Raw genomic sequence first — 22,861 nt, 5'->3', positions numbered from 1 at the left:
GACGAAATTGCGCATTCGTTGTTACTCGACGAAAGCCAACGACCGGCCCGAGACATTGTTCCGGATGAGACGAGCGGTCGACATTTACGGCCGCTCTTCTATTTATTAGCTTATGTTTACCTCTCGCGCCCTACCGTGAATGACACTTTTTCACATCGCCGTGTTACCGTATTAACCAGGCTGTTATCAGTTTCGCAAATTGAAAAAGGGAGAGCTTCTTAATACATCCTAAAATCTGGATTCAGTGATATTTGCACGATCGACTCATAAAGCATTATCGTCCAATTTCGCGTGCTAACACGGAAAGTTTAACGATCGGTAAAGTAGGGGATTAAAATGGCAGCGAGTAATTATATAGTAGTGGGATGGACCATCTGTCGCACGCGGTGTAAGAGTGACAATCGTCTATTTCGGGATCACGCGGAGCACTTTAGGAATCATTGGTGTAACCCGTCCGACATGCATTTACTCGCGATAGAACTACATTATCAGCATGCGCTCACCCTTAGTAACGTTATGTTCATTGGACTATGACTAGCATAATGTGTCTAGGTGTGTGAAACATAGTTATCCGCCTATGATACAGCTACGTGTATTATATGCACATAGACTACATAATGTACACTACGCATGTCCTCAATTCGGTCTGTGCTGTAAAAATAAAAAAATAAAATACGCGATAAAGAAAGACGAACACGAGACTCCGCTTCCGTCGAATAATATTAAAATTATGCAAAATCGTATAATATTATAGTTGAAATTGTCTGGGAACGTTTTCTTTTCGTTTTACAAACGATTCTCGATTAATATGAATTGACATGAGGAGCTGAGGACACGACTCGGTTATCCAATTTTTAGCATTTATTAGAGCATCTTGAAAAGTAGGGTGAACGCGACTCGAGGTTTTCTTCATTTGCGCTCTTCACGTGCGGCCGAGAAAAAATGTAAGATGTATCAAACTATGCAATCACCGTATTCGCGAGAAAGCCAGGAGTTGAGGTAGAAGGAAGAGAGGAGAAGGCAGACAGTGGCGGCTCGATTAGTCGTACTTCCGGCCAGAGCGGCTCCGGGAAACGCGAAACTTCGGTGCGCGCGCGCCAAAGTTCGTGTAGTTCGTGCTCGCGGCGGCACTAATGGAATGGTATTTACAAACGCGAACAAACACTCCTATCAATTACAAAACGATTCTCCTACTGCAGGCGCCCAGAGCGCCTATCGGCCCTCCATAAGGACCCACGCGACCCTCGTCGTCGCGACGTCGTCCTGCTGTCTCCCGCGCCGTTCGCCTCATCCATCCCGAACTTTTGATCACCCGCATTCCCGTGTAATCTCGAGGAGGATCTCGAGGTGGCCGTTCACCTCTTTCCCCTCCTTCAGCTTGTCCTCCTCTTCCTCGTCCTCTTCCTTTTCTTCCACCTCCTCGTTTCCCGTCAGACTTGGCAAATATTTGACACTCAAAATCCAGCGCGGAAAAGGACGAGCCTGCGATCCGCACGCGAATCACGAGGAAGACGGACCTTATCATTGCGAAATCCGATTGCAAAGGGATGGATGCGGTAAATTAATGCGAAGGGGGATGAAGAAGACTGTGCAAGCGAAATCCGACATGTACGGGCGTGGTAGCAGGTGCTATTCGTAGAAAACAAGCCGCAGTTAGAAAATGGATTACGGAGACGGATTAAAGCTCTCTTCTTGGCTCGTATCATTTTCCGCCTGAGCGTCTTTCGTATGAAAGTCAACATGCTTTTTCCTCCGCGTATCTGCGCGCACCTGTACGAGCATACGATTTAACAATTAGTTGCTTCTGTGAAATCTATCTGAAGCTTTTGTCATAAATATAGAAAGATAAAACCGATACATATCGTCGTTTATATTAGAGTGAGAGTAGTTAAATATACAAATGTTACAAAAGAATCTTCCATATAGAGTGATGATGGCAATTTTAAAATATAACACGATGTAATCGCGTCAATTTATGTAACAGGTTTAACATGTATATTCTAATTTTGAATGTAAAAAAATTGTCAATTGGAAGACTGGAAATAATCTACGAAATCTGGAATATAAGCATATTATAGAAACCGCTGTGCAAATAAGTTATTTATATCACGAATATCGTTTTTCGATATCACGTGTAACTATGACAGCTGCTGCTTTTGGATTCGGCATTTCTGCTCTCTTCAATTACGAACGATTGTAAGTGCATGAATGCGCTTAAGCGTGACGTATTCGTCCCGAAAGCATATATCGAGAAGAGTAAAATAATATTCAGAGACGCACTATACACTTCGTGTCGTATTTGCGAGCAACAACAACGACGCGTGGTTATACTTCGACTAAGTGACGCGACGAGATAGTTGGCGCGTTTCTTCGCCCCAGATCGCGCGTAGAGGCTCGAGTGAGGGAACTTCTCTCGAGACACGAAGTACGAAGTTTGTGACTCCTATCGCTGCGCCGCTTCAAAAAGTTCCGTCGAGTGCCCGCGTCAGACCTCCAAAATTTCTGACGATCTCTGGGAGCCGTACAAGTTTAGTGCACGCTCGAGTCCCCCGAAGCGGCTCTTGATAGATCGCGGGGAACCGACGTCACGTCGGCAACGAATAACGAAGCGCCGTGTTATAATGCGACTTCATCTTCGCCATTCTTCGTCGTCCGTGCGAGGATTGTCGGCTATCGAAATTCTTGAACATCGTCAGAAGAGACCGCGTAGGACATGTGTGTAGTGTGTATTATATAAATATTGCCCGCTAACAATTGCCTCCAAGATACTGACCGTTCTACAGTCGATTCTGTCGTAAACCTTTGTAAACGTAGCTATTTTCTTTGAGAAATTAATTTTCTGCTGAACAAAAGAAATTTTGCAGGAAGACGTTCGATACGTGGAGTATTCTTGGTGACGCCAAGACCGCGATCTTTTTCTCGCAACTGTGATCATTTTCGAAAGTAAATTCGATGAGAGGAGGATAGAAATGGAAAGAAAATGAAGTTACAAAATTGTTGAACTACGCCTCTGTCTGCGATATTTTATAAAAGTCTGATATTGACTTCACATGCGCGTGAAAGTGTACGCAGTAATGTTGCAGAAACGTGCCGAATTGAGGGAAAAATAGTAACGCGTGCAGCCACGTTGCACCGTTAGCAATCAAGAACGGCTTCCAATCGCGGCACAAAAACTTACCCAAACAATACACATAGAGCATGTCGAAACGTCAGCTTGACATTCCATTTCGTTCTCGAATGATTCCCCCGAGAAAGGTCCAATTGATGAACGGCGATTTCTAAACGGACACTGCTATCCGGTAAAAGCCGACCGTTGCACTTAGCGATAACAGTTTCGCTGCTATTGAATCGTTCGTTCGCAAAAAGACTTTTCAATCCAAAAAAGTATTCTTGATTTCTCTCTCTCTCTCTCTCTCTCTCTCTATGCTGAAATTATCACCAAATTTACATCATGTAATGTACACAGTTATAAAGAATATAATAGAAATGCGGTCTTTCTTAAGAATATCTTTCACATCGTAACGAAATCTCTTGACAGACTAATACAATTTGCGCGCTTAAGATAGCTCTTTACTTTTGACAAAGTAGAACGGACGCTAAAAACGTACGGCAAATTACATTAAGGTGAGATTACGCGAAGCCTCGACTAATCGCACTTAAAGTTTAATCAGGTTACGAGTCCGTAAGAAAGTTCACGTACGCTTGCGCGCGCAGGGCCGCATTGTGGAAAATCCTAATGTGGTTACATAATCCGGCGATTATCTATGAGGATTGCTCATACTGACAGATTCCCAGTGGCATCCATATCCGTAAACCTTCCGTATCCGCACGAAGTTTCGGCAGACATCCAACTGGGTAAGAGGGGAAGAGGGGAAGAAGAGGGGGGAGGGGGGGGGAGAGAGAGAGAGAGAGGAGAGGCGCCATCAGCAAAATGTTCCCTCTAATTGAAAACGGACCTATNGGGGGGGGGGGGGGGGGGGAGAGAGAGAGAGAGAGTAGAGGCGCCATCAGCAAAATGTTCCCTCTAATTGAAAACGGACCTATTCCGACGCTCCTACCCGGCGCCGAAAGCTGCCGTTAGATTGCACGAGATTAGTTCAGATTATTCAAGATCAGACAGGATTAGACTCGTCTCCGTATTAGGCGACGTTAGATAGGAACACTGACTACCGCTGTTACCCGTTAGCGACCGCTCGCTTGACTCGCTACGGAGCCACTCCGCGCCGCTGATAGCGCTGTTACACATCGCGCGCGCGTGTCGATATCTTAATGGATGTAAAAAGCGCGACTGGGAGAGCGATGTCAGATCGATGAGCGAAATGCGCTATCTTTTAATTACCCGGACGGCACCCAGTCGGAATTGAACGCGTCGAAGCGGCGGGCCGACGAGGGGGACGGCGTAGCGCGCGCGCGCGTTAACACGCTGCGAAATACTGCGACGAATTTCGAGCGTCTGCGCGGAACGCGAACGTTCAAGCCAGACAGCTGAAATTCTATCTGTACGAGGAATGAAAATTCTTCGTCCTTCCGCTCCTACTGAGATGAAACTTAGCTGCGCGAGGAAGGCGCAATCTGCGCGCCCGGAGCTTGTTCTCGGAACGGGCGGCAAAAAATTCACGACGGCGCGAATAAACGAATTTAACCAAGCGTCAAACACCTGACGGCGGTAAGAAATAGAATTCAATCGCGAGAAACGCCCGAGACGATCAAATTTCGAGCTCTTAAGCATGTGACGTATCTCGCACGTTTTTCCTGGAGATACCTTCTTCCTCTTTCTCCGCTTATTCTTCGTTTCACTCCATAAAAATCTTGATCTTCGCCGCTTCTCGCAGGGAGAGGGTATTTAACACCAAGAGACGTTAATAGACTTTGAAAGCACGGAAATTGTCCGTTCCATTATCGATTACGAAGCTCAATATCGATACTAATAAATAAGGTTAAATCGCTCATATCTCCTTTATTAGCCCTTTCCGCCCGGCTGATTCACATTGTGATCACTAACTTTTAAGTTCCCTCACTATAATTCTTGCCGTGCCCAAAGACAAAATAAATTGAATGAAAAAATTTTTTTCACTTGCAAAAATAAATTCAGATTAGAAAGGGTTAATTATGAAGACAGAGCGTACAATTAAGCGCCGCGATATAATCGCTAGCCGTCGCGTTTCGCGCGTCTCGGCATTCTCGATTCGGGAATATTCGACAAAGCGGATCTAGCGATCCGAAATAAACGGGCCGGAACCAGCACCGGTGGACGATACCACTGGAAAATCTTGTTACGCGCTACCACTTCGCCGCTACCTCGCAAAACGGTTTAATCTCGTGACTGCTCGTCGTCTTACGAGTAGTCGACGCGCGAACCGCTTCGAAACTCGCTTTAATATCTCTACGACGTTCCCCAGTTTACTCTCCCTCTCTCTCTCTCTCTCTCTCTCTTTCCCTCTTATTCCGTCAGCCTCTTTCTCTTTCCCGCGGTATCGCTTTTTGCGTACCTTTTCGACGAGCGCTTTGAGGGGTCTAATAGAAAAATCCAGACGAGGGGGATCGCGGCGAAACGGAGGAGGGAAAAAGTTACCGTCCGGGTCGGCTGCGGTCGCGAGGATGGAGGAGGCGAGGAGTCGCGAGGGTGAATCTAATAATTTAGTCAGGTACCGTAGGTAAGATGGATGTATCGTGTAATTCACTACATGTACCTACACGGTGGCTATATTCTACACACACACACACACACACACGCGCGCGCGCGCGCACGCACGCAGTCTATTCGTTGCCTATGTTCCTCGCACCTCGGGGCGAATCCCTTTTACACACACATCATCCCGTATCCCCTTTTTCCTCGGGACCCATGCAAACTAGCCCGAGAACTAGCTAAATAGCCGGCAACGTGTAGGAAATTAAACCATTCTCAAAATGAGTTGGTGTGGAAAGTGGCGAGGGGACGGCGCGCGTTACTGTTAGGTGAGACAACGCCGTCGCCTAACTGTACTACCGTAATATGAAAATGTGAAAGAGAAAGGGGCGTTTTTTAAAGGGTGAGTACAAAGCGCGAAGTGGAGGATACGTGGGAGGGGCTGTTCGTTTTCAGTGACAATGGACAGAGCGTTTATTTCAAGAGAACGCTTTACTTGCTCGCATATAAGAGTTACGTTATAGCTGGAAATTAATATTTCTTCTGTTCACACATACACACATACGAGTATACGATAAGCGCGCGCTGTTGGAGTATTTGAGGTCACGCATCAAGAATCAGCGTTACACGTTATCGCACGAGAAAAACACGTGAGCTCACGTGAATATTCTTTGAATTCTAATCAACTGATACATCGTACACGCAATTAGAACTACGCTTTCGCGTTGTTATGATTATTAATGAGCGATAGCGTAAACGTATAAACGAGCCGTTGAATACACAATGCGCGAGCTTTAACATTCCCACGTTGGAATATGTTATTCTTAAACCGTCAGGGCGATACGTACGCTTTCAAGAAATTCGCTTCAGGAATTAACGATATATGTGCGAACAGCAAGGTACATATTCGAGAATACGCGCGCTTGTGGAGATTGCATGTGCAATGTGGAATGTTCGTTGCGATGTACCGCGAGGTGAGTAAATCCGCATTTTTTCCCGTCTGAAGGACTTCCGTTCTTGCACGGTAATCCTTTGCAACAAGCAGGATAGCGCATCCGTACGTTGGTCCAACGAGAAGCGATAACGACGATACGGTAACGTCGACGATGTCGGTGACGATGACGCGAACGACGGATTTTTGCGCGCATCCTTCGCGCGTTCTTCCATAACGAGATACGACGGTCGTAAGCAAACTTTACTAAACCGAAAACGATCCTGGGAAAAGCCGGGGAAACGTTTTATATCTTGGGCTTAAACATTAAGTTACGTCTCACTGAATGCATAGACGTAGGCTGTGCAAAACTCTTGTTACGTTATTTGATGTGAGAAAATGTTTTAAGGGAACATACTCCATGAAACACGTAATAATGCTCTCGCTCGCGTCACAACAGTCTCGTAACGCGGATACGAGCACGATCGACGGAAATCGAGAACAGATAAACAATCAAGTAACGAGTCTCGCTGAGCTGGCACACGATTCAAGCGAGACGTTTACGTTTACTCCCCAGTGTGTGCCGTGTAGAGTGTGCGTGTTGAAACGCGCGGATATATAATATTTTCGAACGAAGTGGATTGATAAAGTTATCGAAGCTGATCTTTTATTGACGGAACTAGCGAGGTACTGATAAGGTACTTTTCAAATTGAAAGTCATTATCGGCCGAAAGGCTTTTCATGAGTGAAATTTCGGATTGAATTTTATTTCGACGTTGCTAACGCGGATCAAGGAATCAAATTTTTTTTTAGAATTTTTCATAAATATAACAACCTCTTTCTCTTTTATTATTCCCGCTGAGACAACGTCGATTTCGCAAAAAGTCGATGGAGGAATCTATTTCAAGAAATGATAAACACGATTTTACACAGTTCTTTATATTCGACGCACGTGTCGCTCGATATCTCTTACGATGCGTTCCAAAGTCCGGATGCATTCTAAGTCGACACCTATGACAACCGCGATGCAACCACGGTAACACGATAAAACGTACCTAAGAGCTGCAACCTGGCGCCATGGAACCACGTCGAAATGCGCCGTGAAACCGTCCCCCGATCGTTAGCATTTTCATCCTACTCGCTGAAGTCCTGTGCTATATATATTTTTTACTGTCGGCCATTGTATCCGCGATTCGAGTTAACTGCCGAACGTTCGCTGGATTGTTGAAGATAACCGTGGAAAAAAGAGGAGAAGAGAGAGAGAGAGAGAGAGAGAGAGAGAACTGACTCATTCAGGCTCGCGGAGCGCAATAGCGCAATGCTTAATCGGATTATTCGCGTAGCTCGCGGGATTAGAGGATGAACGGGGGAGTCAAGTATTATCTTATGCAACGACACCGCATAATACGAAAACGATGCGGCTCCGTCTTCGAGACGAAACAATATACGGTTACGTGGAAGACGAGACGTTGTGTTTATCGTTTCGTAACACGGTCGCATTTTAATCCTCGCTCGAGTAAGAAGACAATCATGCTTCGAGGAATGTATGAAAACATTACGCAAAATATGTTATGCGGATATAAATAAACTTACGTTGAATTGACAAGCAATTTATGCAGAATTTTATTTTTCGTATAATATGGTTTTAATCAGTTACTTTAAACGTACTTATATTTCACTTAGTTCAATTGTTCCGAGAAAGGAAAGGTGAAGTTTTGTAATAAATTTGATTTTGTTTCTGGAGTATCTTATACAATACGCGAACTTGTCATGAAAAAAAAGAAAAAAGAGACGCTAGAGAGAGTATTGTTTTCGTAATTCTTTATTATATTTTATTACCTCACAACACATCGCCTACACAGCATTTTACATCTATCGGTAAAAACATTATGATATAAAGATGATTCTGTGTCTTAAAATAAACGTTGACTTTTCGATCCTCAATTGACACGGCATTGAGCTTTCTTGTTTTGTCCCTGGAACAAAATAAAATTCCGATACTTTTCACTACACGTTCCTCTCCCCTAGTTTTTTCCAGATAGAAATAATGAAATCTGAATTAACGAAACGTCTTTTTCGCCCATGACAAAAGAAAATCCGCAAGATTCCAAAGACCGTGCCGTGTCAGTTAAGGAAGAAAATGAGAGCGTGTTATCTGAAGGTTAATCGGATGAAACGTTACCGGTGACGATATTTATTGAATAATCGTAGCCACTGCTGAACTTATATACAGCCTGCGAGCAAATGGAGGCCACATGCGCCTGCAAACCTGCCTTCAAACCTCGGAACACCTCGCCCAACATAATTAATCCCGTAAGTCTGTAACGTAAAGCAAACGATGGAATATCAACATGTCGCAGCTATGTCTCGCGGCGCGGTTTGATTAAAATGTTAAACGAAACAACGCACCGCGCTTTGCAGTGTCGCATAAATGTAGTCGATCGCTCGATATATGCAGGGCGCGATGTTACTCGCTTATTCTTCCTCGCACTTTTCAATCTTTGTTCTTTTCACATTTGGCTACGTGGGTTTCTTACATTTCGCTTCCCGTATCCATTTTCTTGCAATAACAATCCCAAATATTCGATTGTATTTGCTAAAATCCGGTTCCGAACTGAAAGTAAGTTCCACCGAAAGTTTTTTTTATTGTCTTTTTCCATCTCGGACTCGATCTTCGTAAGATTGCTTTGTAAGAAGTTTTGAGATATGCGCATAAGTAAATATATAAATAATGCTCGATGCTGCTCGATCTTTTCGTTGGAGAAAAATTGACCACTGCACTGAGAACCCATTTAGTTGAATCAACTAAATTCTTATTTGATTATGGGCACACCAATTTTTTTATTGTAATAACCAAAATTTGGTTGTTTAAACTGAAAGTTTGATTGTCCAAACCGAAAGTTTGGTTCTCTGAAGTTTCAGAGGTTGTAAAGAATCAAACCTTTAGTTCGGAAAACTAAACCTTGGTTCTTATAACCAAAAGATTTGTTCGCCTATGGTCAAACAGGAGGTCTGTTCGTTTTCGTTGCATTGCTGAACTAGCGCAATAAGTTGAAGCGAGACAAGTATATGTTTTCTCACTTCACCTTATTGCACTAGTTCAACGGTGCAGCGTAAACGAACAGACCTAAGAATTTAATTGATTCAACTAAATGAGTTTTCCAGTGTGGTCGATAAAAATACGTCGATAAAGGAATTTGACGCGCGTCGATCGATTTGTTCCTTTTCTTCTCATAGTCACACAAGTATACGGAACGATCGACGCGACTGTTTATACCTCTCCATTTATTATCTTACGTTCGGGGCGCTATGCCAGTGTCAAGCGCAGTATCGATTTCGGATTTAAACATCCACCCTCTTAAACCCTAGACAGTTAACGAGATACGCTCACTTAAGATCCCCCCCCCCCTTGCTCACTCCTTCAATCCTCGTTTCCCCGCTCGTGCGTGCGAGTACGTGCCGCGAAACTCACGAGGAGATATTTATTCCGCGATCCCGCATGGCGATCTCTGATGACTTTGGGGAATCGTGAGTGGAAGTAACAAGCGCCTCGCGTAGTTGGTCCCGCCTGGCGGAATCGATGAACCGGAAGGTTCGATAAGTAGCGGGAATCCGTCGATCGCGGTCACTCGATCTGGCATCCGCTCTCCGGAGCATACCGGGACGCTCCGTCACAGTGTTCAACGGCGCGCTTCGCTGTTGTTCCTGCTCAGAGGATAAGATCTTTCGTGACCATCCTTTCGTCAAAGATTTCCTCCCGTTCTGCGCACACACAGAAAAATATATACTGCATTCAAGTAAATATTACTTGTCTCAAGTATCCCTCATAAGTTTATATATCCGCAAGTATATCATAAATTTCTCATAAGCATCAAAATTTATTCAAAATACATATGTATATTTTGAATCCTAATAAGTTTAGCACTGCAATCAAGAATATTAAATTAAAATATTAAAATTAAAACTTTAATTTACTTATATATATATATACTTCAATTAAACCGACTAACTTTTTTCTTCGATAAAGTTTATAATATTCTTGAAAAAAAGAACAAATTTTTCTTTTGAATAAATGATAGTGAGCTTTTGTAATATGTGTAATAAATATATTTTAATGTTATCTTCAAGAAAATATTCTTTATTCAAGGTAATCATTGCTTAAAAGAAGAAAAATTAATTGAATAATTGCTTTTCTTCGCAGTATAAATAATATTTTTCTCTGTGTGTAAACGTATTATGTGTGGAATCTTGGGAAATGCTTTCTGATGCAATAGGCAAATGACGATCGAGGAAAATATTAAGCGATTTTGTAAGTTGCTTTAGAGAGAGAGAGAGAGAGAGAGAGAGAGAGAGAGAGAGAGAGACGATGAAAGTTGGGAAAAGAAAATTATAAAATCTATATAAAAATCGTGCAATCGTTTTCGTATCGCTATAAAATAGTAACTAAGGTAAAGGACGCACATTGTATGACGAGTTCTTCGTTGACGTGTTCGATCGCGTGAACTACGCTACACTCCGAATCTATCAACTACGTTACGTGGTGATAGCCACTGATCTGGTAGCCAGAGGCCTAATTCTACTCCGAATCGTCGATGTTGAGCCTAAGAATGAACATAAAACATGATAGAGGAATCTTGGAATCAGCGAGACCCTCGATGAGGCTTTCGTCAGTTGGCGGGGTTCTTCATCATCTTGAGCGGGTCCCGCATGTAGCGAGCGAACACCTCCTTCTTGAATGTTTCAAACTGCTTTCTGTTGGCACTGTTCTGACGCTCGCGCCACGCGGGTCTGCTCTTTCTTGTCTGCAATCCCCAGTGAACCGTAAACACGGGCGACAGCACCTTGAACTGATAACCCGTCACGTACATCTCGTAAACCTGCAAGAAAAACGAAGCCGCTGTTACGCCAGGACAAGTGCTCTGTTCGAAAATAGAATATTGTGGCGGACGATTGAAATAAAACCACCAGTTGTGAAGACCGAGCCTGGGGGCGCGCGCGCACCCGATCGATCGACTGTGTTTCTCCTTCAGATATTAATTAACTGAATTTGCCTGTCCTGATTAAATCTTTCTCGGCATAGAAACCGGCAATGGGCAAAAGCAAAAGTGCGCCGCGCAGTGGCGCGGAACTACGAAATATATACGCGACAGTGAGAATTTGTTTGCAGACCGATTTCCACAGCGAGATTCGGTTACCTCGACGCGATAACACGGTAGAATCTGTGTCGAGGTCGATCTGCGGAAATCGCGAGCGGGCAGAGAAGCGGCAGGAATGGCGCGACGAGTGCGCCCAGATTCTTTATGACCCCGAACTTCCGCAAGCTTTCCGGGGAGTTTCCAGTTCGAAACCCGGAACGAACGGAGATTCTGCCGCGCCTCGCCTCACGACGTAATAAATGCGGGCGTCTACATAAGCTGCCGCGCGCACCTGCTGCATCTGCGTGTATAGTACATGCATGTGTGCGTGCGAGCGAGCGACATATATGTCCGTCATTCCTGCAGGATTGACCCGGTCGAGAAAATAACATTAAATCGACGTAAACAGCAATTTTAATACGAGCACGTGTTGCAATGCACTTTGTCCCCAATACGCGTGACGAGGACACTCGCCGCTATGTCGAGGTTGCCTTTCATCTCGGGTGTTCGATAATAGCCGCATCTGACGAATAAAATGGTATTAATAGCCGGCAACTGAAATAATAGCCTCTTTTCAAAAAGCAACAAAATGAGGACACGAGTGAGTAATACCGTTTTGTTCATACATTGGTCGATGTCAATAGCATTTCTTCATTTAAGATTTAGAAAGATCGAGACTGAGAAATATGACACTCTGGCTCGGTTTTTCATTTTCTTAACTTACGGTTTAGATTTCAGCTGATGGTAATGTAAAAATTGTGTTTTCCTACTGATAGTTGATCATTAAAAACTGATGGTTTTGTAGTGATAATTTTTGAAATTTCATGATTAACTATGAGGGGAGGTACAACCTTTTTACATTATCATTAAGTTATATATTACTAAGTATAAGTTAAGTCTAACCCATAAGTTAACCAGGAAATGAAGAACCAGGCCTTAATTATCTTTCGATAGGATATTATCTCTCTGACAGGCTGTCCGTCGTACAACATGCGCGAAACGTGATGGAATTTTGGCTGACGAGCTGACGATAATATCGCGTAGAAGATTATCTCGTCCGACTTATGGATTTCGGCGATATCAGACACTGACTGATACCGGGAGAACCGTATTTGTACGAAAGTATGACGTTGCGAGATTTCCGGACGAGCGGCGGCGCGCCGCCGTGCTCCTCGCCAACTTTCGAATGTGCGCTGCTATCCCGGCGGAAGTGGTTTTCGCTACATACCGCCGCAGATATTCGGACAGTGACATCTTCGCGGGAAACCCCGTGTTTCCGACAGTAAGCAACACGACGGAGGCAAGGAGGAAGGCGGACGCCGTCGTAATCTCGCCAGCCTCGGTTTGCCAGCGCCGGGACAAGCAGTCAGACCTAACGTACGAGATCCGGTCCGCCCGTTCTCCAGTTTGAATGCGTCTTCGTGAATAATCGCACGTAACAATGCACGCTGCGCATGCACAGCATCTCGCGAAATGTGTGTGCAACCGACCGAAATGGGTCCTCCTCCTCGTCCGAAGCGATTGATCTCGCATCGAGTATCCTTTCTGTCCGTCGCGTTTAACGCGTAACGACATATTTTGCTTTATCGGGAGCCAAAGGCTCCCGAGCGTGCGAACGTCAAATAAGCTCCCGTCAACTTTTATGTGATGCATAGAAGAATGAAACAGAATGAATAAAATAAAACACACAGTAGAATCAACTTTATTGTACTCTACAAGAAATCCTATAAGAGCAACGATTTAGATTACTGTATGATGAAGATATAGACAGTCGTCGAAGGAAAGAAAGAAAAATATATGAAAAATAAAAGAAATATACGAAAGATATATATCACAAACTGATTGATGATATATAATGTCAATGCATCACAGGTGATATAAGTATCGCAGATAATAGTGATTTAACCCCTTAACTTGTACGCTCGAGTTAATTCGAGCGCGCTAAACAGGCCAAACTGTGCACACTCCAGATAATTCGAGCGGCGTTGTATTTTATGCTGCTATAATTTTTCACATTCGAATATAATCGAAAATTGAAAATAACAATGTGGAAGCAAAGAAAAAAATTTTTTTACATAAAAAAATTGATTTTTTTGGCCGGTTTTTTTCAAAAAAACTGTGCGTTAAGGGGTTAATAGTGAACTACACTGGTAAAAATTTAATCCATTCTTTGAGTGGTTTAAGCTGGACAATTTACTAACGTCTGTCTACTAACTGAGGAACTACTTGGGATCTCTATCAAAATGCAACGCTTGTAATTGCACACGGAAGATACGCAAAATCTGAATCCATTTACTGAACAAAAACAAAACAATAAATAAATGAAAATACTATTCAATCTAATAAAAGAAAATAGTAATCAGATCTAAGCATTGATGAATGTTTGAAAATCTCAGTTCGACAAAACAGATGTTCGCTTGATATAATTGTACGCAGTTTTCCCATGCGAAAGTGCTCTTCTATTTTGCTTTGCCCGCTACATAGATATACTGTTTCCAGAATGCGATCGATTAATTTTCGCAATTCATTAAATCGTGACTGTCGAGGCCTGTCTATTGCAATACGTCTGTCTGTACGTATTTTTAACGCAAATACGACAATAGAGAGAGAGAGAGAGAGAGAGAGAGAGAGAGAGAGAGAGAGAGAGAGAGTCCAATAATCCGTTTTCTACACAGCTTGTTAATTTACGTTAAGCCAACGTAGCACGGTGATATATGCAAAATTGTCAAGTCACGTATTGATATCATTATTCATCGTAAGTGCATGGCGATCAGAGGTATATCGCGGCCGTTCAAAAGCGTGAAACGCGCGCGCAGCGGATTAACGCGAGATGAAAGGCCGTCGTTGAATTAGGCGGGCTAAATGATAGATCAAAATTAGCACACATCGGGCACGCAACGGATGACAAATAATGGTCTTAATCATAGCGTGGACCGAACCGGCGGGGATATTGTTGGTTAATACCGACGGAGCAACGGGCAACCCGCGGGGAGCGCGCGCGCCGGTTACATCGCCGGATGAAATTGATAGACAGAATCTAATCTGCCGCGTTCTGGATCTTGGAGACGTAGCCGTGTGTGAATAATTATTACGTAACGACGGCGCGACATGCGTGTGACAGCGTCGCGACGCCGCGGGATTGTCTCTCGCGGGGTGGGCGCGTCTCGCGATAGATGCGCGCAATTCGTCACGTTGCGAGAGCAGTGCTGACACCGGCAAAACATATACGATCGGTGGTACCCGGTGGTTCTCATTTATAACCCGCATCGATCTCTCACCTCAGTCCGGCCCGCGCAATTGCCGTCGCCAAGGCATCTAACATGATAACACGCGACATGACAGAGGGATGATGTAGGAGCCGTGCGATACGTAACGAAGTTGTGCATAACGAGTTTCGAGGGTCGAGATGATATTTTCTACTCGACGACGCCCGACGTTGCGCGCCTGTGCGTATACGCACAGTACGGGCGCGATCGTTTCAAAAGGATTATCCCCCAATGAAAGAATAATTGATGATTGTCTTGCATCGACAAATTTCTCACTGCGGCAGATATAATTGTCGGATGTGTGCATTAAACATTGATACGCATCGCGCGATACGCACGTGCGCGCACGGCGGTAATACCGGTTTAATTAAGGGTAAAAATTTCATCAAAGCCCAGTGACGCAATTGCGTCGGGAGAGAAGAGATTTGAATAAAAAATATATACGATAATTACGGCCCCGCGTTTTCGAGCGCGCGACACGATTCGAAGGCGAAAGAGAAGGATGACGTAAGTCTGATCTGTAATGGCTCAACACTCGCGCGCGCATGACGTTCCCGCATGAATTATACGACTAACAAGCTCGCGCCGACGTAGCGGCGGACATCCTGCATAATTATCCATCCTAATTGGACGGATAATAAATTCCTTTCAGTTTCGCGCGCAGATCACATTCTTGCGGGCACGACTAAGTGCGCGTCTCGCGATACGAGTTGCGGGAGGAGAGAGAGAGAGAGGACCGAGAGGACTGTTTGTCGAGGGTTTCCCGGGGAACAGATTGCATTAAACAACACGGTGGGCTGACGTATCTTCTTAATTAACAAACCCCGCGGCCTCACATTCGTTACAGAGTCGCGGCGTAATGATGTTTGCTGAACTTACACGCGGCTTGATACTCGCGAATGCACACCGGTGCGCTGAGGCTCTCTCCCTCCCTCCCTCCCACCCTCTCTCTGTTTGCACACGAAACTTTCGTCATCGCGACGATTATTGGATAATGCATGTGTACGGCCACCACGAGGCATTAATATACATATATACGACTCGCACGCGAGAACGTATGTACGAATCCTCGTGTATACAAAACGAAACGCGCAGGAACGAGGACGTACCTTCCGTAAAACTTGCTCCTCTCTGAAATTCCAGCAGCGAGCTACCATAACATTGGCGACTACCGCTCAGGCTCTCGCACAAGCAGGCAGGTAGGAAACATTCCGCGAGCAGCGACGCACGATAACGCATAATGCACGTCAAAGCTCCCGAGAACGCGAAACGACGAAGCGGCCCGTTGAAACTTTTCCGCGGCGGGATGAACAATTTGCGGAACTCGACACACGATCTCTCTCTCCCTCTCTCTCTCTCTCGCGCCGGCGGAGCGCAAAGGACGCTCAAAGGGCGCTCGCGCGACCGGGGAGCGCGGCGTAAAAAATAGATGAATAAAAATTAATCGACTGCGTACACGGGGGCAAAGAAAAGCTTTTGTGTATGTGTGCGGGAAAAAAGGGGAGTAAAAAGATTATTATTTACATAATTCTGTCTTTTACTCTGAGCGCTTTATAATGTCTCTTTTAACGTGCGCTAACGTTTAAAACTGTTTCACACCGGGCAAAAACGCGTTCTCGTGCGTCTTCTTTTTGGTAGGAAGAAAAAAAAATGAGCGGAGATCGAGAGGTGTACCAAGAAGAATTTTGTGACTGATCTGACAAACGAGTTTTAGGATCTCGCGGATTGAAATAATATTGTTCCTCCTGTCGGACGGATAAACATCGTGTGTTCGTTTCGGACGTGTGCAAATGCACGTCTGTTACGATGGATGTGGCGGTAGATCGTTATTTTGAGATGGTCAGATCTGGTTCATAATGGCCGAGATAATACACCGCTTGTCGCTTCAACGGGAGATAAGGTAACCGTTTGCGGCTTTCGAATGGTAATGCGGAATATTGCAGTGGGTCACCGGCGCGCGGCAGTTTGTATTTGCATTAGTTACGAGAGCGCGTGTCCACGTATGCATCTGCGTGGCACAGCAGATAATTGGGCACCGCGCACAGTTGTAAGTACGTGCGACTGCATACGGGGGAGAGGACGTATTTAAACTATTACATTTTATAGTCACTCACATAGTCCCTCTCTCTTTCTCTTCCCACGGATATCTGATAAATTTTAAAACAAAACGCTCTCACACTCTTGTCTCGTCGCTATAAAAAAAAGAACAGAGATAACGTAGACTATATTTTACGTCAACGAGCACGTTTCCGCCATTAACGGATATATTAAATTGCCGTATTCGACGATATATCCCACTCATCTCGCATAATTGCACTGTGAAAAATATGTTAACAGACAAAAGCGACGGTGGCCGCTTTAGTCGAATATCGATTAAAATCGCAACACGACTTTTATTTGATGTTTGGTTTATTTTGTCGGCGCGTTGCTTCGCACATCCGCATCCGGTAAGAGTGGGGGCGCTTAAACGCGACCGTGTAGCCGCGTGTTTTTAAACACACACGCCGGAAAGTTAAAATTTTACAACTGGCGGAAACGCGACGTAACTCGCTTGCTCGTTCGCTCGTATTCCCGCGCGCAAAAATGGAATTGCATGTCGCTTGCGGAGGACAAGTTTACATTCTCGATACCTCGAGGAAATGCGCTCGGATTAATTTCACGCTTCGCCTGTCGAATGTACGGGGTGGCCCCGCCATTGTCGGTGACCATCATGACACATCGTGCTGATAGATCGCACTCTGTATTTCATTTCGTCGTCACGAAATTCACCTGTTATACGAAGGATATCCGAACAAAAATTGAACCTAATAACTATTTAGTCATGACATAGAAAAGTTACGTTTTCCATCGCTACTATCTAGTACTATCTGGTAGTACTAGCTAGCTTCTAGCCAGAGAAACGCTCATTTCTCCTAATGGCTATATTAGAAATGTTAGCTAGTAGCTAGATAAAAAATAGTACATAGTGATGAAATGAAAAATCTTAGTTAGTTGCTAATCAGTAACATAACGCTTACTTCTCTTAGTGGCTATTAGAAAACTTAACTAATAGCTATATAAAACAAAAATCATTCGTACCTAGCCTAGACTAAAAAGTGACCAGATAGTAAAAGCGAAACAAAAATTAAAATACAAAAACAAAGTAAAAAATGTATATTCTTTCGTTATGGATATTTCCTTCTTCCATCAAGAGTACCTAATCTCTAGATAATTTTCTCATCTCAAGGTTTCTGTACGGGTTCTATAGTTTCTAGATAGTTTTTTAATCAGAAACTCCATTTATATAACTTTTTACTATGCTCTCTCTTTCTCTCTCTCTCTCTCTCTCTCTCTCTCTCTCTCTCTCTCTCTCTCTCTCTCTCGAAGAGATGAATGCTAATGAAGTTGTTTGTTCTTGAAATTCTTCATACAAACGGTCGCAAGCATCTATCACCGATTTCTATGAGCTTCGAATATGTTGTAGAGTAGCAAAAATAATTAGATCATATCTTTTTATATGTGCTATCTCTAAGGTGAAATAAACAAAAATAACAGATTTTTTTCATTTTTAGCAAATATCTCTTAAACTATGAGATATATGAAAAAATAATAAGAAGAAAGTTAAATGATATTTGACGCTCTTTAAAATAGTATAATCAGATTTTTGAAAAAGGACTGTCAATAAGGTAGTTTTTAGGCCAATTCCTGATTTCCATTAAACAATTTTTTTATATTATATGATCATTAGAAATGTCAAAAATAACAATTAGATGAGAAAAACTCTCAACCCATAAAACCTTGGTACATTACCAAACCATTGGTAAATTAGGCTCAATGCATGAGAATGGAAATATATTTAGCGTCGCTACATATATAAAAAATTTTTCATGTATATAGAGTTAAGAGTAAAATTTGCGAATTACTTATAGTACACTAAATTTTTTATTAATTTGATACAAGGCCAAGGTAAACTAAAATAAAATCGTATGCGTATAATAAACTAACATTTATAAACAAATTTTTTTTATTCACACAAATATGCGTGCGCTCATGTGTGTGTGTGTGTGTGTGCATGCATACGTGCGTGAGTGATCGTTTAAATATGAAATACAAGATAACACGCACAATTATGTAACGAGGTTAAAATAAGGCAAAACTTGTCGAGATTAACAGAAATTTAATATATTACATTTACAGTCTGTCCAACAAGAAACTGTATGTGATAATCTGAAAAAAATAAAAGATAAAGTCAAGATGTTTTTTTTAAACAAAAATAGAAGATTTTTAATAATGCGTAATTACTTAATATTTGATCCAGTCGCCTCCATTATCAATTATTCCTTGGCACCGTTTTTACGTACTTTCGATCAGATTTTTGGCGTATTCTACAGGTAAAGAGAGCTATATTGTTATTATTTTCGTGCACAGTTGCTTAAGAGTGAAGACAGGCTTTCCTTTAAGTTTCATCTTAAGACCAAACATTTTCGACAGGAATTGTGTCTGGAGAGGATATCAGCCAATCCATCGTAGTTATGCTATTTCACGCAGTACATAGCCGACTACGATGTTTCGGGTTATTATTTTCTTGCAGTACCCATTTCGATCCGTCCTCACCAAAAAACCTTTTAGCAGACCTTGATAAATATTTTTGGTAAATTGACCGCATTTTCTCTGCATATAAGTTATCTGTAAACAGATATAAGCAGCCAAAATCGCGTTTATTAAAGCATTCCCGAAGATGAACTTATATTGGGTGTTTTACAGTGCGTTGCAGGATTCTTTTTTGCTTCGTTGATCAAGCTTTCAATAAAGGACACCAGCCAAAAATGACGATTCTTCTGTAAAGATGACATTGTCCCAATCTCGATTAATATTTTCCTGTGCCTACTCTATTCTTTTTTGAAAACGTTTTTCTGACAACAGCGGTTTTTTTCTAGTGGACCGAAATGCCACATCTTTTTCATGCAGCTTCTGATGGTATTAAGCGAGATATGTAGAGTAGTTTCGACGAAGTTTTACTTGGGATTGACGCAGGATAAGCCTAGGATTCATCTGAAAGAGGCACAAGATCGCTTTGTCCTCCTTCGCAGTCGTCGCACAAGATAGTCCCCTTTCTGGCAGGTCGTCAACATTTCCAGCGGTTTTGAACGTATTTACCCACTTCTTTACGGAAGTCTCTGACTTTTTAATTGCTCTAGCAGCTGCCGCCATTGTTAATTTTGGTCCTTTAGAATAGTTAACAAGAAACACCGCCTCAATATTTGTCACTCATTTTCAAACGTAATGTTTACTTTTAATAACTACGCAATGCAACTTTTTGATGTGCAGGAAACTACATATATACATACGTATATACATCTTTTAGCCAAGTTTTTATATTTTGCGATATGCCTAATTTTGAAGGCATAATATAAATATTAGGCGCTTGAAATATAGTTTCTTGCACCTTTAATACTAAAACTCCCGAAGCTGTCGAAATGACCAGTTTGTAATTTTTCTTATAAAAGTTACTCCGATTTCTAATGGTACATTCTTTGAGATTAATCGTAATTTTTATCGTAGTGTGTGAACAAATAAATATTTGCTTCCTTTGCATTAGGTATTTTTTTCAAAAATCTTATTTAAACTGCTCTGATAGAAAATTACACGTTAATCATTGGTAGTTTTAGTGTTAAATCAATGTTCCGCTACCTTCTTTTAATATAAAGAAAAGAGGCGACAATAATTATTGCGACAATAATTTGCCATCGACTGAAATAATGGGTTAAAAGGTATAATTATGCGTGGTGATGATATTGACTGTACTATAGATTCTACTTTTTATGTACCTTTACATGTCAGAGTACGATCGACATGATATTTTAACTGGAATTTGCTTTGATCTGAATTATAAATATTTTTGTGTACATATCGATCGATTTAATATTTTACGTTTTCGATGAATGTGTCTGTGTGTGTTACGCATTTATTTTCCAAATCTGTTTTTGATAACATTGACTTTTTGATAACAAGTTTTATTTTCCTAGATACTATATCTATACCATGCAACTTTGAATCTTTTTACCCACGTTTCTGAATCTTTGAAATCTAGTGCGTTTTTTTCTTCTTGTGCTCAGGAAGTGCATCGCTCGATATCAATGTTGTGGATAATTATTCCTTTTTCAAGTGCTTCATTGAAATAATTCAATACGTATTCAGAAATTCGTTTTAATTTCTCATATTTATTACCATTTGGACTGATCTGTTCTTCCAATAGTCGCAGTTAATGTATTAATGCTACTTTCTGGAATCATCGTCTCATTCTTCCAACGATCTTCATCCCGTTTTATTATTCTATCAATATTCCATAGCACCCTTTTTATATTCGATTGGTAATGCTTCTGTAGCACACAATACTTCTTCCAGAAGATACTCTTTTTCTTCGTGACTTTGAAGTAAATCAGCTGTTTCAGCTTTTGGGATCTTATATGAATTGTAAAAATCCAGAAATATTTCCTCTTCCATTTCAAATATTTTTCACTACTAATTTTTTGTAACATTTGTTTAATTGTCATTTTAACTTCCTCTTCCTTCGAAATTATCGGACTCTGAGGAATATTTAATGTTGTAAAAGTTACGTACAGTTATTACATAACATTATTACATTTAATGAATTAAACGACGTCATTCATAAAAAAATGTATTAATTAAATATATGTTCCAAACTATAATTATACTAATTTAATATTTAATGGAGTAATCTTTTATGTTATGTTATGTTTATCTAGTTATGATGTCTCTTTCTCTTTTCTCTCTTGATCAGAAAAATATGGTTTGAATTCAAAGTAAATCGCTGCATCGTAAGAAACTAGTAATTCTACTAACAGGAATGGAAAGCAGCCCCACAAAATACGTAATAATGAAAAAAATATTCTAAGTTTTTAAGCAAACAAATCCAAACTTTATTTTATTAATTCAAAAGAATGTTAGAAGCGTGCAAACTTTGTCGGAATGTAAATAACTTCCTTGACTGAAAAAATAAATCATTTTCTAGATACGGAAACATACAGTTACGATAAAAAAGTGATAGAAAGCGATAAATCACAATGGCAGATAGTTTCATTGTATAAGGAATATATTATTATATTAATATTAATATTAATCTTAACTTATATTAATATTAACGCGTTCCGTGTGGGATCATTTTATGTGATTTGTCATTCACGCCACGAAAACTATTCCATATATATCACTATAATTTATTAATTTAATATTAGAAAAATTGTTGTCGCGCCACTATAATAAGTGATTTCACAGATTATAAGAATTAAATTAAAAATATTTATGTAATTTGGAAGTAAATAATATCAGAGAAAAATATTGAAGAACATAAAAAATAATACAAAGTTGTTATGAAATATATACATTTTCACATTGCACAATACATATTACACTTATAACAATGTCGAACTATAAATTGAGGGTATGAACTGTTAATACATCCACGGACGCTTATATAGATTTTCCGCTGCCCACAACTCTATCATGTTACATATGACAATATTGTTTTCGCACAAATTAATTCTTACGCATCAAACTTTTCATATTCATGATTACGTAGTCAAATAAGACCACTCACAAATTCCTCGTAGAATTTTGCCAGCAGTCATTACGTATTAGCACAATATCTATTATTTCTATATTTCAATCTTAACTTCTTTAATCCTTATATTTTATTATATTTATGCTGATAAAAGTAGAATCAACAAAAGATTACACTGCTATATATTACAATCTGTCCAACAAAAAAGTATGGGTGATATTTTTGTAGAAAATCACGGTAGCGCCATCTAATTTATACCGTTTGAATCTTTAAACCTTTCTTGCGCAGTCTATTGCACATCAAAAAGTTGCATTGCGTAGTTATTAAAAGTAAACATTACGT

General features: G+C 41.4%; 1 protein-coding gene across 3 annotated transcripts; it reads right to left on the bottom strand.

The window, feature by feature from the left end:
• Positions 1-8,361: 8,361 nt before the first annotated feature.
• Positions 8,362-11,444, bottom strand: LOC106748368. Of its 3 annotated transcripts, none has more exons than XM_014626828.1 (3): positions 11,019-11,444; positions 10,030-10,319; positions 8,362-8,876 (listed from the first exon to the last, which is right to left on the bottom strand). In XM_014626828.1, exons 2-3 carry the CDS (start codon positions 10,212-10,214, stop codon positions 8,720-8,722), a joined length of 342 nt encoding a protein of 113 aa, XP_014482314.1. In that variant the 5' UTR covers positions 10,215-10,319; positions 11,019-11,444; the 3' UTR covers positions 8,362-8,719. The 3 variants fall into 3 exon arrangements, with proteins under 3 accessions (XP_014482314.1, XP_014482321.1, XP_014482305.1); XM_014626835.1 differs by having other exon boundaries at positions 10,030-10,262; XM_014626819.1 differs by lacking the exon at positions 11,019-11,444 and having other exon boundaries at positions 10,030-10,395.
• Between the last annotated feature and the right edge of the window lie 11,417 nt (positions 11,445-22,861).

The sequence above is a fragment of the Dinoponera quadriceps genome, unplaced genomic scaffold, assembly GCF_001313825.1.
Source record: "Dinoponera quadriceps isolate SergipeBrazil2010 unplaced genomic scaffold, ASM131382v1 scaffold321, whole genome shotgun sequence".
Classification (NCBI taxonomy): domain Eukaryota; kingdom Metazoa; phylum Arthropoda; class Insecta; order Hymenoptera; family Formicidae; genus Dinoponera; species Dinoponera quadriceps.
The sequence above is the reverse complement of the archived record's forward strand: the minus strand, read 5'-3'. Positions and strand labels throughout refer to the sequence as shown.